The 12,848-nt window shown below is 43.6% G+C and overlaps 1 protein-coding gene across 3 annotated transcripts in view; it reads right to left on the bottom strand.

The window, feature by feature from the left end:
* Positions 1-486: 486 nt before the first annotated feature.
* The window catches only part of ELF2 (E74 like ETS transcription factor 2), a 170,509-nt gene continuing 158,147 nt past the window's right edge, over positions 487-12,848 (bottom strand). For all 3 annotated transcript variants that reach the window (XM_075348542.1, XM_075348550.1, XM_075348559.1), the window contains 5 exons: positions 12,351-12,524; positions 10,901-10,987; positions 6,188-6,380; positions 3,828-4,157; positions 487-2,391 (listed from right to left, as the gene is read on the bottom strand). In XM_075348542.1, the coding sequence (XP_075204657.1) occupies positions 1,767-2,391; positions 3,828-4,157; positions 6,188-6,380; positions 10,901-10,987; positions 12,351-12,524 (1,409 nt within the window). In that variant the 3' untranslated portion in view covers positions 487-1,766. The remainder of the gene's footprint in view (positions 2,392-3,827; positions 4,158-6,187; positions 6,381-10,900; positions 10,988-12,350; positions 12,525-12,848) is intronic.

Here is a 12,848-nt window from a genome sequence, read left to right as displayed (position 1 = left end):
ATCTGTCACCTAATCTGAGAGCATGGTGTACAGGCAGAGAGAGACCTTGATTCCAGTGATGTGTTCACTGGGCTGTTTGCTGTAGTGCTCTGAATGCTCAGTGTGGTATAATCCCACCAACATCACTGATTGGCAGCTTTAGGTGTACACTCTGTATAGTTAGAAAGCTGTCAATCAGTGATGGGGAAGTGCTATACAGAGCTCAGGAAGATAGGAGGACAACATGGCAGCAAATTTACCAGGTCTCAAGTGATAATCTCCTGCTGATAAAATAGTCACACTAGTTAACCCCTTCATGACTCAAATCATGGTCTTTGCTCCTGTATTATGCTGCAGTCAGATAAAGTAGCCGAAACCTGGTGACAGATCCCCTATAAAGCGCATGATTCCATGATTTTGATAAATGATGATCCACATTTCAGGCCCCTATGGAGATCCAGTGATATCAGTGATAATAGGAAAACAAAAAAAAGACAAGACAAGGTATGAAATTCATTTTCTATATTGCAGTAAAATCTACTTGAATACACTTTGAAACAAGAGTACAACAAAATAGAATATACTTCAAATGTTGAATATACAAACTATTGTAGTTCATTCTGAACACTGGTACTTTATCCCCCCTCCCCTAGACTGCCCCCAATAACTTCAACTAAAAAAATAGCAGGCTTCAAAATGCTTGCACTCCAAAAAAAAGGGGCTCATGCGTGCGGTGACCTCTCCGATGGATAGCAGGAATTGAAATGTATGCATGGATTCCGTGTGACAGAAGCAAGTTGCAGGAGTTCTGCCTGTCGTGCCCATAGTTTAACCCTTTGAATGAAAGGCTGGCAGTTCATGTATGCTTTTTAGACCTTTCCAGCCATTTAATAGATATTAAAAAAAATAATAAAAAAAAAAAAAATCAGACTTTATTCTACAATATAAAATATGTTACAAGTAATTCTATGCCAATACTGTGCTAGGTACAAATTTCTTTTTTGCTCTCCATATTTTCTATAATATATTTATATATAAAAAGATTGCTTTACACAAGCCGTTAGCTTATTCCCAGGAAAAATAAAATTGAATCAGTCTAAGGCTTCCACATGAAATCTGCTTACTAACCCAAATCTCTTTTGCACATTGCGCTTCAAATAAAAAAAAAAAACAAAAAAAAAAAAAAACCCTTAAAAATGAGTCTCTTCTACATGCGCCACGTCACGTACTTGTATAGCAGAGTTGTCACATAGCACCGGTTCAATGAGGGCTATTTGTACACAGTGGTATAAATTGCTGGTATTAAAATAAAAACAAAAAAAACTCATGTATACTGTATATATATATATATATATATACACACATATATAAAGAAATAAAAAACATGATCATATACAATTCCACTTTGACCTAATCTTTGTTTTGGGAGAATAAACAGCCACTCTGCAAAGTAATTTTAGTGTTCCGTCTTATTTAGTGCACATTAAAAATAGATCTATGTATATATGAATGAACACTTTGGTCCCTTTCAGTTTTCCTTTTCCTTTGCGGTCACGTTTACTGGTGATCTTAGAGGCCATATTCCCGTCAGCACGTGAACAGACATCCGCTCCGAGAATTGTCTTGTACGCTCCGCATATACACATGGTCTCTTGCACTTGTCACTTGCTTTAAAGTCTCGCTGGACTAGAACCACCTCCCTTTCTTGCACAGAAAAAGTTGTCTGTTTGTTTTTTTTTTATTGTCAGTTTGACCCAAATCTTACACCCCACTGGTGGAATTGTTCCTCACTTTTCACAGAGCACCGTCCCTTCTTGTTTGACAGTCACAGGCAAAGTAATTCCTGCCGGAGCACTAACAACCACAACATGCGTTACTGTTTTGCCCCCATCGGCTGGTTTCTCCTCCTTAACAAGCTGAAATGTTTTCATTTCTCCGTCCTGCCTGCTCAGCAGTATGTCCGATTTCATTTCAGGTCCTTTAATAAGGGTGCTGATGACCCGAGGTGGCGTCTGGCACCGAGCCTGTTGTGCAGGCATAGCTAGTCTCATAACAGGGGTCCCATGGGCGATGGATACAGGCGTAAGTGCTCTCACAGTCAGTGGTGTGCCCACCAGATTCAAGCCCCCAGCACCACCTAAGTTGGGCTTTGTCTGCAGCTGACACTGTGTGAGCTGCGAGGTCGGGATGGTTATTATTTTGGCAGGTTGCACTGTGAATTTGTCACTTTCTGAGGAAGCTTGCATCATAGTTGGGATCGTCTGGATTACAACCTTTGGAGCTGATGCAGCGGTGGGGCTGGTATTGGCTAACAATGGAGACCCTGGGTTCATCGACTGGACGGCCAAAGTGGAAATTTTCTGGCCCAGGGAAGTCATCACAACAGGCACTTGCATTGCAACACGAACAGTCCTATAAAATGTAAAAATATCAATATTATTCTATGCATCAAACATATACATGATAACAATATAACGTGCACAAATACTAAATGATAGAGTAGTATGTTTGCTGCCAAGCAGAATTGCCAATTCTTGCATAGTTCATGACAAAGGACACTTTTTTTCCAATGTCTGTAAAACAAATTACTGTGACTAATTAGTTTACTAGTGTGCAACTCTATCCTATTGTATAGCTATGTTTTTGAGTCTTGCACCTTGTTCACACCACTGGTGATCCAGATGTACATTTTTTAATTAGTATGCACTGTGAGAACCCTGCCCCATCCATAGCCATGTGTCTTATTTCACATATATAGCTTGGTCCTTTGCTTCCCATACAGAGCATTTTTTTTTTAACTGCAGGTGAGGTTACATAAAGACTAGGGACTCCAAAAATAGAGATTACCTTGGCGTTGGTTTTGGGGCTCTTTTGCATTGATCAATACAATGGCTAAACATCTATTATATTCATATTATTCATAGCAGTTATGCATATTCCATGTTTTTCATTTTTTCAGATAGTCCATTGTATTTTTCAGTCTAGTATTCCCATAGCAGTTTTGCTTTTCATCATTCCCATATACATTGTGACTGGTGTGCAACTCTTTATCCTATTGTATAGTTATAGGTTTTTGAGTCTTGCACCTTGTTCACACCATTGGTGTTCCAGACATACATTCTTTAAATTACTATAGACAATATCACTCATAATCCAAGATCACGTATGATCTTTTAATGTCTCAATTAAAAAATATTTAGGCTGTCAATCCTGGTAGTAGGTCTTGGATACCATGCCATGCCCCCATAATCTCAGACTGTATTACTAAGCGATTCCATTTTAATATCCTCTACAATAATTTACAGGTGGCCAGCAGAGGGCGCTGTAAGTGAAGCTAGCACTGCCTGGCACAAAGTAGCCATAACTGATAGACCGTGAAGGTTCTGCTGAACGCAGGGTAAGAAATGGCTTATCTGGGTGCTGGAGTAGCCAGGATCTTTCTGATATATAAAGGCCCCGTCACACACAGAGATAAATCTTTGGCAGATCTGTGGTTGCAGTGAAATCATGGACCTATTGTTCCATTTGTACACAGCCACAAACCTGGCACTGATTGTCCACAATTTCACTGCAACCACAGATCTGCCGCAGATTTATCTCTGTGTGTGACAGGGCCTTAAGACTGTATGGACAACTGCAGACATTATTTTTCCACTACAGATACACGCAGTGTCAGTATAGAGATGCCAAGCAAACAAGCAAATTATTGGCATATTATCTGGTACCACACAGAAGCCCCAAAAATCATGTGTTCTGCATAGTACAATACTATCCACGGCCCTACTTGATGATGAAAAGAATAAAATTACTCTATATAATAAAGTGAAACGCTATAATCAGATACTGACCTCTGTGCTGGGTTTGGTGTGGTGCTGGTGGGCGAGTGAGGAGGTACCTCGCTCACAGGAGACCCCAGGCTCACTAGTCTAGGCTTTCTTGGTGACGTTTGTTGAATCGGGTTTTTCTCTATCCGAGCTGGCATAGACATTTTAAGTATACCCTCTGTGGGAATAGACACACGCTCCAGAGACTTGTCATCAATTGGAGACATCATCTCCTCTGTGCAGGCCTCCACTTTGTCATCTTCTATGACCACAATATTCTTGGGCATCTCTTTGAACTGGTACACGAGCCGCTGACCCTCCACTTTTGCTAGAATTCCTCGTTGATAGTAATATCTAAAAGGATAACCGTAAATAAAGTAACATGGCTAACGTTAGTGTAAAGGGCTAATGTACGGGATAACCGTATAATCTGCAGCACTTCAGCCACACTCATTTCAGATTAATCCAGGTGCTTAACCCGGCTGTTCTGTGAAAAATGACCGAATTTGAAATTTGATTTTGTATTAACCATTCATTAGGCGGTTCTGAAATATGTGGTTAATTGACTTCTCCTCATTTGAGGGGTTCTTACAATGGGTTGGTATTTTTTATTTTTGTGAACATTAGTGTATAGTAAACCCAAACAGAACAGCAGGGTTAATCATTGCAGTTTCCATATGGAAACAGCTTCAATAAGTGGCGTGCCCATAATTGAAGCAGGTTCGAAATCAATAGCTTAAATTAGTAAGATACAGTAGGCAATGCAAGTGGGCTCTACATGCCAGACTCCATGTGATTTTTTTTTTTTTTTAAAGGGAACTTGTCACCAGATTTGGGCCCTATAAGCTGAGGCCACCACCAGTGAGCTCTTATATACTGCATTCTAACATGCTGTATATAAGAGCCCAGGCCGCTGTGTAGAATGTAAAATACTTACCTAAACGGTCGCTGTGGTGGAGTTGGGTCATATGGGCGTCTCCTCTTTCGGCCATCTTTGTCGTCCTTCTGAAGCCGGGGTGCATGATGCGTCCTACGTCATCCACACTCGCCGACATTGAGGTCCTGCGCAGGGGTACTTTGATCTGCCCTGAGCTGGGCAGATCAAAGTATTGTAGTGTACCTGCGTGGGACTGGCAGTGTGTATGACGTAGGATGCGTCATGCACACAGGCTTCAGCAGGACAAAGATGGCCAAAAGAGGAGGCACCGGAGAACAGAGACGCCAATATGACCCAACTCCACCGCAGCGACCATTTAGGTAAGTATCATAAAGTTCGTTCTACACAGCGGCTGGGCTCTTATATACAGCATGTTAGAATGCAGTATATAAGAGCTCACTGGTGGTGGCCGCCGCTTATAATCACCAAATCTGGTGACAGGTTCTCTTTAAGTGTGAACACACCAACAGTATCACTTCAGAGTCTGGGCAGAATTACAACTGCTTTGTACATAAATACTGCACCAAATACCATGTGCTGCCTTAAGGAGTGAATTTGGGGTAATTGTGCTGCCGCATCTCATACTTATAGAGTGTAAAGGTGCTTTACACGCTGCAACATCGCTAGTGATCTCGTTAGCGATGTGACACGCCAGATCGCAGATAAGATTTGCCGAGATCGCACATAGGTCATACTATTATCGCCGGTCACATGTGCGATCTCGGCAAATCGTATGTGCAATCTGGCGTCTCACATCGCTAACGAGATCGCTAGCGATGTTGCAGCGTGTAAAGCACCCTTAACTCTAGCACTCAAGAAACAACAAAGGGTCAAATAGAAGTTTTGATTTGTTGCAAAAAAAAAAAAAAGGGGGTGCACCTTAACCCATGCAAAATGACGTTTCGGCTTCTAGGAAGGTTGAGGGGTTATGGGGGAAAAAAAACAAAAAAACCCCAAAAAACGCAATATCAGACAGTGCTGAAGGTGTCTTTGGTATGGGTAAAGTGCCCGGGAATATAGAGACAAATCATATGTCAGGTTAGGGGGGGAGGATGCAGAGGATAGAGGAGCAGTGCGACTTCAGATGAGTCCACCGGTGTTTTATGGACTAAGTCCCAGGCACTTGTGGCAGTGATAGTGGCACTGGTTCTCAGGCACCTTACCCATACTACAGATGCCCTGAGCAGTGTCTAATATTGCAGATTTTTCCCGCTAAACGCCCACCACTTTATACGCCAAACCCTGATGAAGGCTTCCTAGAAGCCGAAATGTCGTTTTGCATAAGTTAAGGCGCACCCCTTTTTGCAACAAATCAAAAATAAAATATTCAAAATTCTATTTGACCCTTTGTTGTCTCGAGTGCTGGAATTACCCTTTATGATTAAATCTTTTATTCATTGACATCTCATACTTATGTCCTACTTTGTAGTGTCTGGGTCCTGCTTACCGTAAAGCTCTTCCCATGGTCTCGTAGTTCATGTCCGGTTTGTTTTTGTGTTTTCCCCAAAGTTTTGAAACTGCTTTAGAATCCACCAGCTTGAAGATGCCCTTCTCCCTCTGTGTCCACTTGATATATCTGGGGCAAGTGTTCTTATCCTGAAGCAAGTCTAACAGGAACTCCCATAGGTAAGTTGTATTTCCTAGAAAAACAAAACATTTCTTCAATCACAGGAGTCAACACATCAGCACGAGCAGTCCAAAAAGAACCGCGGGCACTAATTCTTCCGCAGTCTATTCCTCTATGTTCACACCTGCCGTCTGGTCTCCAGAATAAGCCAAGTGACTGATAGGAGCAAATACAGCAGAGATCATAACTGGACACTTCTACATCTACTAGCCAGTCTGAAAAGAGTGAGATAGTGACCTGTCCTGTCACATACCACTGATGATCATGTAATACAGAAGTGTCAAGACTTCAAGTAGTAGATCCTCAAACCGTTAAAGGGAACCGGTCATCAGAAATTTGGCTTTCAACCTAAATGTTTCCCCCTCTGCAGCTCGTGGGCTGCATTCTAGTAAGGTTTCTATACTTTTTGTGCCCCCTTTTAAACCAAAATAAATACTTTATAAAGTTATACCTTTTGGTATGAAAATCTTGTAAATTCTCCATGGGGGCGGGCTCTCTGGTGTCCGTTGCTGTCCCTCCTGCAGATTGACGCCGTCCCCCATTGCTCCATTTCATATCCCAGGACGTCGCCCACTGCGCCCGAGGTCCCATGCACGCCAGGACACCTGGTGACGTGGTCGCAGGCACAAGAGTATGGGCGGCGCTGTGATTGCATCGCAAGGGCACTGGCAGCGTGAGAGCGGCGGACGCTAGTAACTAAGGTAAATATCGGGTAACCAAGAGAAGTGCTTTCCTTGGTTACCCGATATTTACCTTAGTTACGCTTCCACGCGTCGCTGCTGGCTGGTCACTGGTGAGATCTGCCTGTTTGACAGCTCACCAGCGACTATGTAACGACGCAGCAGCGATCCTGATAAGGTCAGATCGCTGGTCGTGATCGCTGCTGCGTCGCTATGTGTGACACCACCTTAAGTGACATCACTAGGATCAGGGTTTTTCTCCTACATTATGCTGCTCTCAGATTAGGTAGAAAAACCTGGTGACCGATTCCCTTTACACATCCAAATGAAAGAAGCAGAAATTTGCTGACCCTACTCACTTGTAGAAAAGTATAAACGAAGCATGCTCGGATCCAGAGAGTGGTTGTTATGCATGGAAGTGGGAAAGGTGAGCTGTGATATCACCCGTTGTATATGGTGGATCCGGCATTACCTCCTTATCTGTTATTGTAATCCTGACTTAGGATATAGAGGAGAGGTGGAGGAAGTGCCTTATGGGCACCTGGAATGGGGACAGAGTCCCAGAGGAGCAGGCAGGAGACGTGTGGCCACACGCTTCCTGCCTGCTCCTCTGGGACTCTGTCCCCATTCCAGGTGCCCATAAGGCACTTCCTCCACCTCTCCCCTAGCCTCTCGCTTCTCCCTGACTGTGGCGTACTACGCCTGAAAAGCAAAAACGCCCTACCCGTGGTACAATCCTCGGACGTTTGACTCGTCCATGTTCCATGGTCTCTCACAAACGCAAGACCTTGACAAAGGCCTAACATAGAGCAAAGCCAAGCCAACATTTCGGCCTATCGGTAGTGGCATTTTTTCTTTTTGCACATAATTCAAAAATAAAAAACCCTTTTTTGCATTACCTTTGTCTGATTGAGTGCTTGGGATCTATCACATTATCTGTAGACTTTCCTTCAAGCACCTGTCCTATATAGAAGTTGAGCCCAGCTCTACTCCCATTATGATATAGAGACTGCTGAATTCAGTAAAGTACGGGAAGAGTGGCAAACGACAAGATTTCTAGTTTGTGTTTTTTTCTATTTAGATAGTAATTTCTCAGCAATATTACAAAACCCGCAAGCTTTTTTCTTTGTAATATAAAGCTGACTTTCAATATTTCAGAATATCTTTATACAATTTCTGGGAAACATGACATATAAAGTAAAGCTGTCATTGGATTCATGCTACCCAAGCCATGGGCATCATGAATCTGAGGCTGGTGGTATGATCACAGCCAGGTTGTTTCACTCTGAAAGCTGCTGTGTTTTAGGCTAAGTTCACACTTCAGTTGTTTTGTATCAGTCACATGCGTCGCTTGACGCATGTGACTGATGCGCTGTTCAACGCTGTACAACGGATGACAAAGAACAGAATTCTTTGTCGGATTCCGTTGTGTGCGGGGGGCGGAGTTCGGGGGGGAGGGGAGCCGAGCGGGGCCGTGGCACTGAGGACGTCAGTGCCGCAGGGACTGCAGGACAGGTGAGTGTGTGTGTGTGTGTGTGTGTGTATATATACACACATGCTGAATGCGGGAAGGGGCGGAACCGAGCGGGGGGCGGGGCCAGGCGCTGAAGATGTCAGTGGAAGTGCTGCGGTCTGCATGGCTGGGGACAGGTGAGTGTATGTGTGAGTGAGTGTGTGTATGTGCATGTATGTATGTATGTATGCATGTGTGTGTGTGTGTGCACATGCAAAGTGCGGGAGGGGGCGGAGCCGAGCGGGGGGCGGGGCCAGACGAGGGTGTCAGTGGCAGTGCTTGTCTGCATGGCTGGGGACAGGTGTGTGTGTGTACATACATGTGCGGAGTGCGGGAGGGGGCGGGGCTGAGCGGGGAAGTGTCGGCCTCCCTGCACACGTAACCAGCCTAAATATCGGGTAACAGCAAAGCACCCGATGTTTACCCGATATTTACCTTGGTTACGGGCCTACACCGCTGGCTCCTTGCACCGTAACCAGGGTAAATATCGGGTAACCAACCAAAGCTGGTGACGTGTGCAGGGAGCCAGAGAGCATGCGCAGCGAAATCCGACGGATCTCGCTGCTCAAAAAACGTTACATGCTGCGTTCCCCCCGCCCGGCGGTCAGTCGTTCCACGACTGATCAGTCGGGCGGAGGGTGCAACGCAGCATCATCAGTCACAATCCGCTGCTCATACAAGTCTATGGGAGCAGCGGAATCCGCTAAACGGATTCCGTTGTTTACAAGAGCAGCGGATTGTGACTGATAGATTTTAGCGGAAATGTGAACTTGGCCTTAGAGAAGATTAAGAAAAAGACTGATGGCACATCCTATCTTTCTAATGTGAACAGCTGCAAACTGAATATGAAACATAGTAACAAAGGAGACTTGCATTTTGCAGTGCAAAGATATGTGGAGCAATGAATATCTGAATATAAACATGCATTACTGCTATTAAAAAAGATAGGATGTGCCATCAGTCTTTTTCTTAAATTACAGGGTTATGCCTTCTGATTGTACGAGGCTGAAGAGCAGGAGTGCTCAATGTTAATTCTCCATTTCCAGGTTCCTGTCCGCCCATAAAATGCAGGTATTTTTAAGCCAAAGAGGCATTAGTTTGATAGGTACTCGCTCAACTCTAGCCCCTATTTGTACTCGCTATACTCATAACGAATACTGTCTAATACTCATTAGGTATTCATTCCGAATAGCGTGTGCAATGCAAGTCAATGGGGAATACTCGCAATGGAAGTAACCCAAATTCCGCTACTCGCACGAATAGTACGGCATTCAGGTTACTCATTACTTTGTGAATTTTTCCCCATTGATTTGCATTGCACAAGCTATTCAGAACGAATACGCGAGTATTATACAGTACTCGTTATGAGTATACCGATTACCAATAGTTAGGTACTCGCTCAACTAATAAGGAACCAACAAAAATGACGTTGCCTTGCCACTGGCTGTTGGGCTCACATAAAGTCTGGCCTATTTTGTGTGCTAAGTATCTCAATTTTTCCATGTTTTTTTCATAGAAGTAATGCATGTCTATATTCCCATATTCATTGTTCCGCATATCTCAGCACTGCTGTGTGCAGCTGTCTCCTTTTTGTTCAGAGAAGATGAAGTTTGAAAAACCAGCCAGAAACTATAGAAAGATCCAACTAGACCGATGTGGCATCAAGCTAGCTTCTCCCTGCCCTAGTTAAAGGGGGCTTTCCACTAATAGGAATACCCATTCTCATTCCACTTGTTTGCCTCCATTAAAACAAAAGCGCTTATACTCCCCTGCCATACCAGCACGGTTCCACCAGTGATGGCACTCTCTTTCCTGTGGCTCATGTGAAGTAGGTATGTCACACGAGCGCAGTGCAAAACCACTGCGGACATACAAATAATCAACAAAAACTGAGTGGCTAGTCGCATCCCTCACTTAAAAGGCAGGGAGAGAAGATGGCGCTGATTGGGAGTGAGGCTCGTGTGACGTAACCACCTGACATGAGTCTCAGAAATGCGAGTGCCGGCACTGCTGGAACCAGGCTGGCACGGGAGGAGAGTATAAGCTTTGTTGTGATGGTCAGAGTATGGATAACCCATCGGACAGTTCTCTAATATGTGTATATAATGAAAGATATTGGTCAATTAACTAGAGCGGGTAGGGAGAAGGCAGCTGGGAGCCCCACTGGACTAGTCCGATCTCTGGCCTGCTTTTCTAACTACATCTCCTCTGAAACATCGCAGCTTTCCAGATTGTAACATTCCTGGCTGCAATCACACCGCCAGGCTCTGATTCATGCTGCTGTAGTTCAGGCAGCATAAATAGAATTTTATGTTCCCTTTAATTTCTTTTCTTTTTTACCTTTTCCTTCCCGTGGTTTCTTCTTTATTCCCAAATCTGGCGAGCCATTGGCAAATGTTGGTTGCTGCATCTTTGGTTTACGACCAGCTATATGAGAATACAGTAAAGGCCATTAGAACCTTGTTCATTGATATTCCATTATACGTACAAAGCTTTTATGTAATCCAATGGGGAGCATTAACCCCTTAGTGACCTATGACGTACTGGGTACGTCATGGATCGTGTGAGGTTAATCTACGCCCCCTGCCGTGGGCAGGCTGCGGCGATCCGCACACATATCAGCTGATTTTAACAGCTGACATGTGCCTGCTAGACGACAGTGGAATCTCGTTCCACCGGCGACTATTAACGCCTAACAGCGACATGTATATGCACACAGTCATTATGATAACTTACCCCGCCCCCATCGGAAGTCAGGTGACGTGATCACGTGACTTCCGGTTGTTTCACTGGTAGCACAGGGTCATGTGATGACGGCTGTAGCTATCACGAGTCACTTTCTCTCAAAGCCGGAATACTGCATTTATGCAGCTCTCAGCTCTGTAGCTGTGATCTGGAGAAATGGAAGAGCGGCCAGACTGCTGATCCATATAGCCCCCTAAGGGACCTAGTAAAAAAAAAAAAAAAAACTTGTTTAAGAAAAAAAAAAAAAAAAAAAAAAAGTTCAAATCACCCCCCTTCGCCCCACTGAAAATTAAAGGGTAAAAAAAAAATATATACATATATTTGGTATTGCCACGTTCAGAAATGCCCGATGTATCAAAATATAGAATCAATTAATCTGATCGGTAAATGGTGTAGCGGCAAAAAAATTCCAAACGCCAAAATGCCATTTTTTGGTCGCCACAAATTTTGCGCAAAATGCAATAACAGGTGATCAAAATGTAGCATCTGCACAAAAATGGTACGGTTAAAAACATCAGCTCGAGATGCAAAAAATAAAAGCTATCACTGAGCCATAGATACCGAAAAAGGAGAAGCGCTACGAGTTTCAGAAAATGGCGCAAAATGTGCACCACTTTTTTGGACACGCTTGTGAATTTTTTTTTTAACCCCCCTAGACACAAGTAAACCTATTCACGTTTGGTGTCTCCAAACTCACACCGACCTCAGACATCACACCCACACATCAGTTTTACCGCATAGTTAACAAGGTGAATAAAATATCCCAAAAACTATTGTGCGATCACACTTTTTTTTGCAGTTTTTCCGCACTTGAAATTTTTTTGCTTTTTTCCATTCATTTAAACCTACAACTTGGTCCGCAAAAAACAAGCCATCATATAGCAAGATTGACGGAAAAATAAAGTTACGGCTCTCGGAAGAGGAAGGAAAAAAAAAAACATGGAAAAACGCAAAACGTCCGGGGGCTTAAGGGGTTAACTAAAAAGACTATGTAACACACCATTTTAGAAATCGGCAGAAATGAAACGGCAGCCTATGAATGTACCTTTTTTCTTCTTCATGGGCTCTCCAAGCTCTAGAGATATTGGTATGGGGGAGGAATCCATCGGCTCCGAGTCCTCGGTGGACACTTCCACCACAGTCTCAGTGATCACATCTGGCCTCATGGCAGCGTGGATAAACTCTGGAGTGGACACACACGGCGGTACATAGACTTCCACTGTAATAAGAAAAACACACAGATGAGTTTCCCAATCATGCACCTTCTCTCTATATCCATCACAAGTATATATCTGGTTAATGGAGTGTATTAGGTTACCATAGCTAGGAAAGCTGTACACAGGGCCAGCTCTGATAAGCTGCCATCTACCATAGCACATTTCCGGGTGATAATATTACTTAATGTGTTTGCAAAAGAAAAACAAATAAATCCCTCTGGTGTTAAAGTGCTTCTCTATAGATCTACTCTGTGCCACCAAAAACAGTGACAGCTGCCCTTCCATGTACACAACACAACGTCAGGATTGGGTTAAAGCAGTTGTAT

Source organism: Anomaloglossus baeobatrachus, chromosome 1 (genome assembly GCF_048569485.1).
Source record: "Anomaloglossus baeobatrachus isolate aAnoBae1 chromosome 1, aAnoBae1.hap1, whole genome shotgun sequence".
Taxonomy (NCBI): Eukaryota; Metazoa; Chordata; class Amphibia; order Anura; family Aromobatidae; genus Anomaloglossus; species Anomaloglossus baeobatrachus.
Note: the sequence above shows the minus strand (reverse complement) of the source record. Positions and strands in the feature narration are given on the sequence as shown.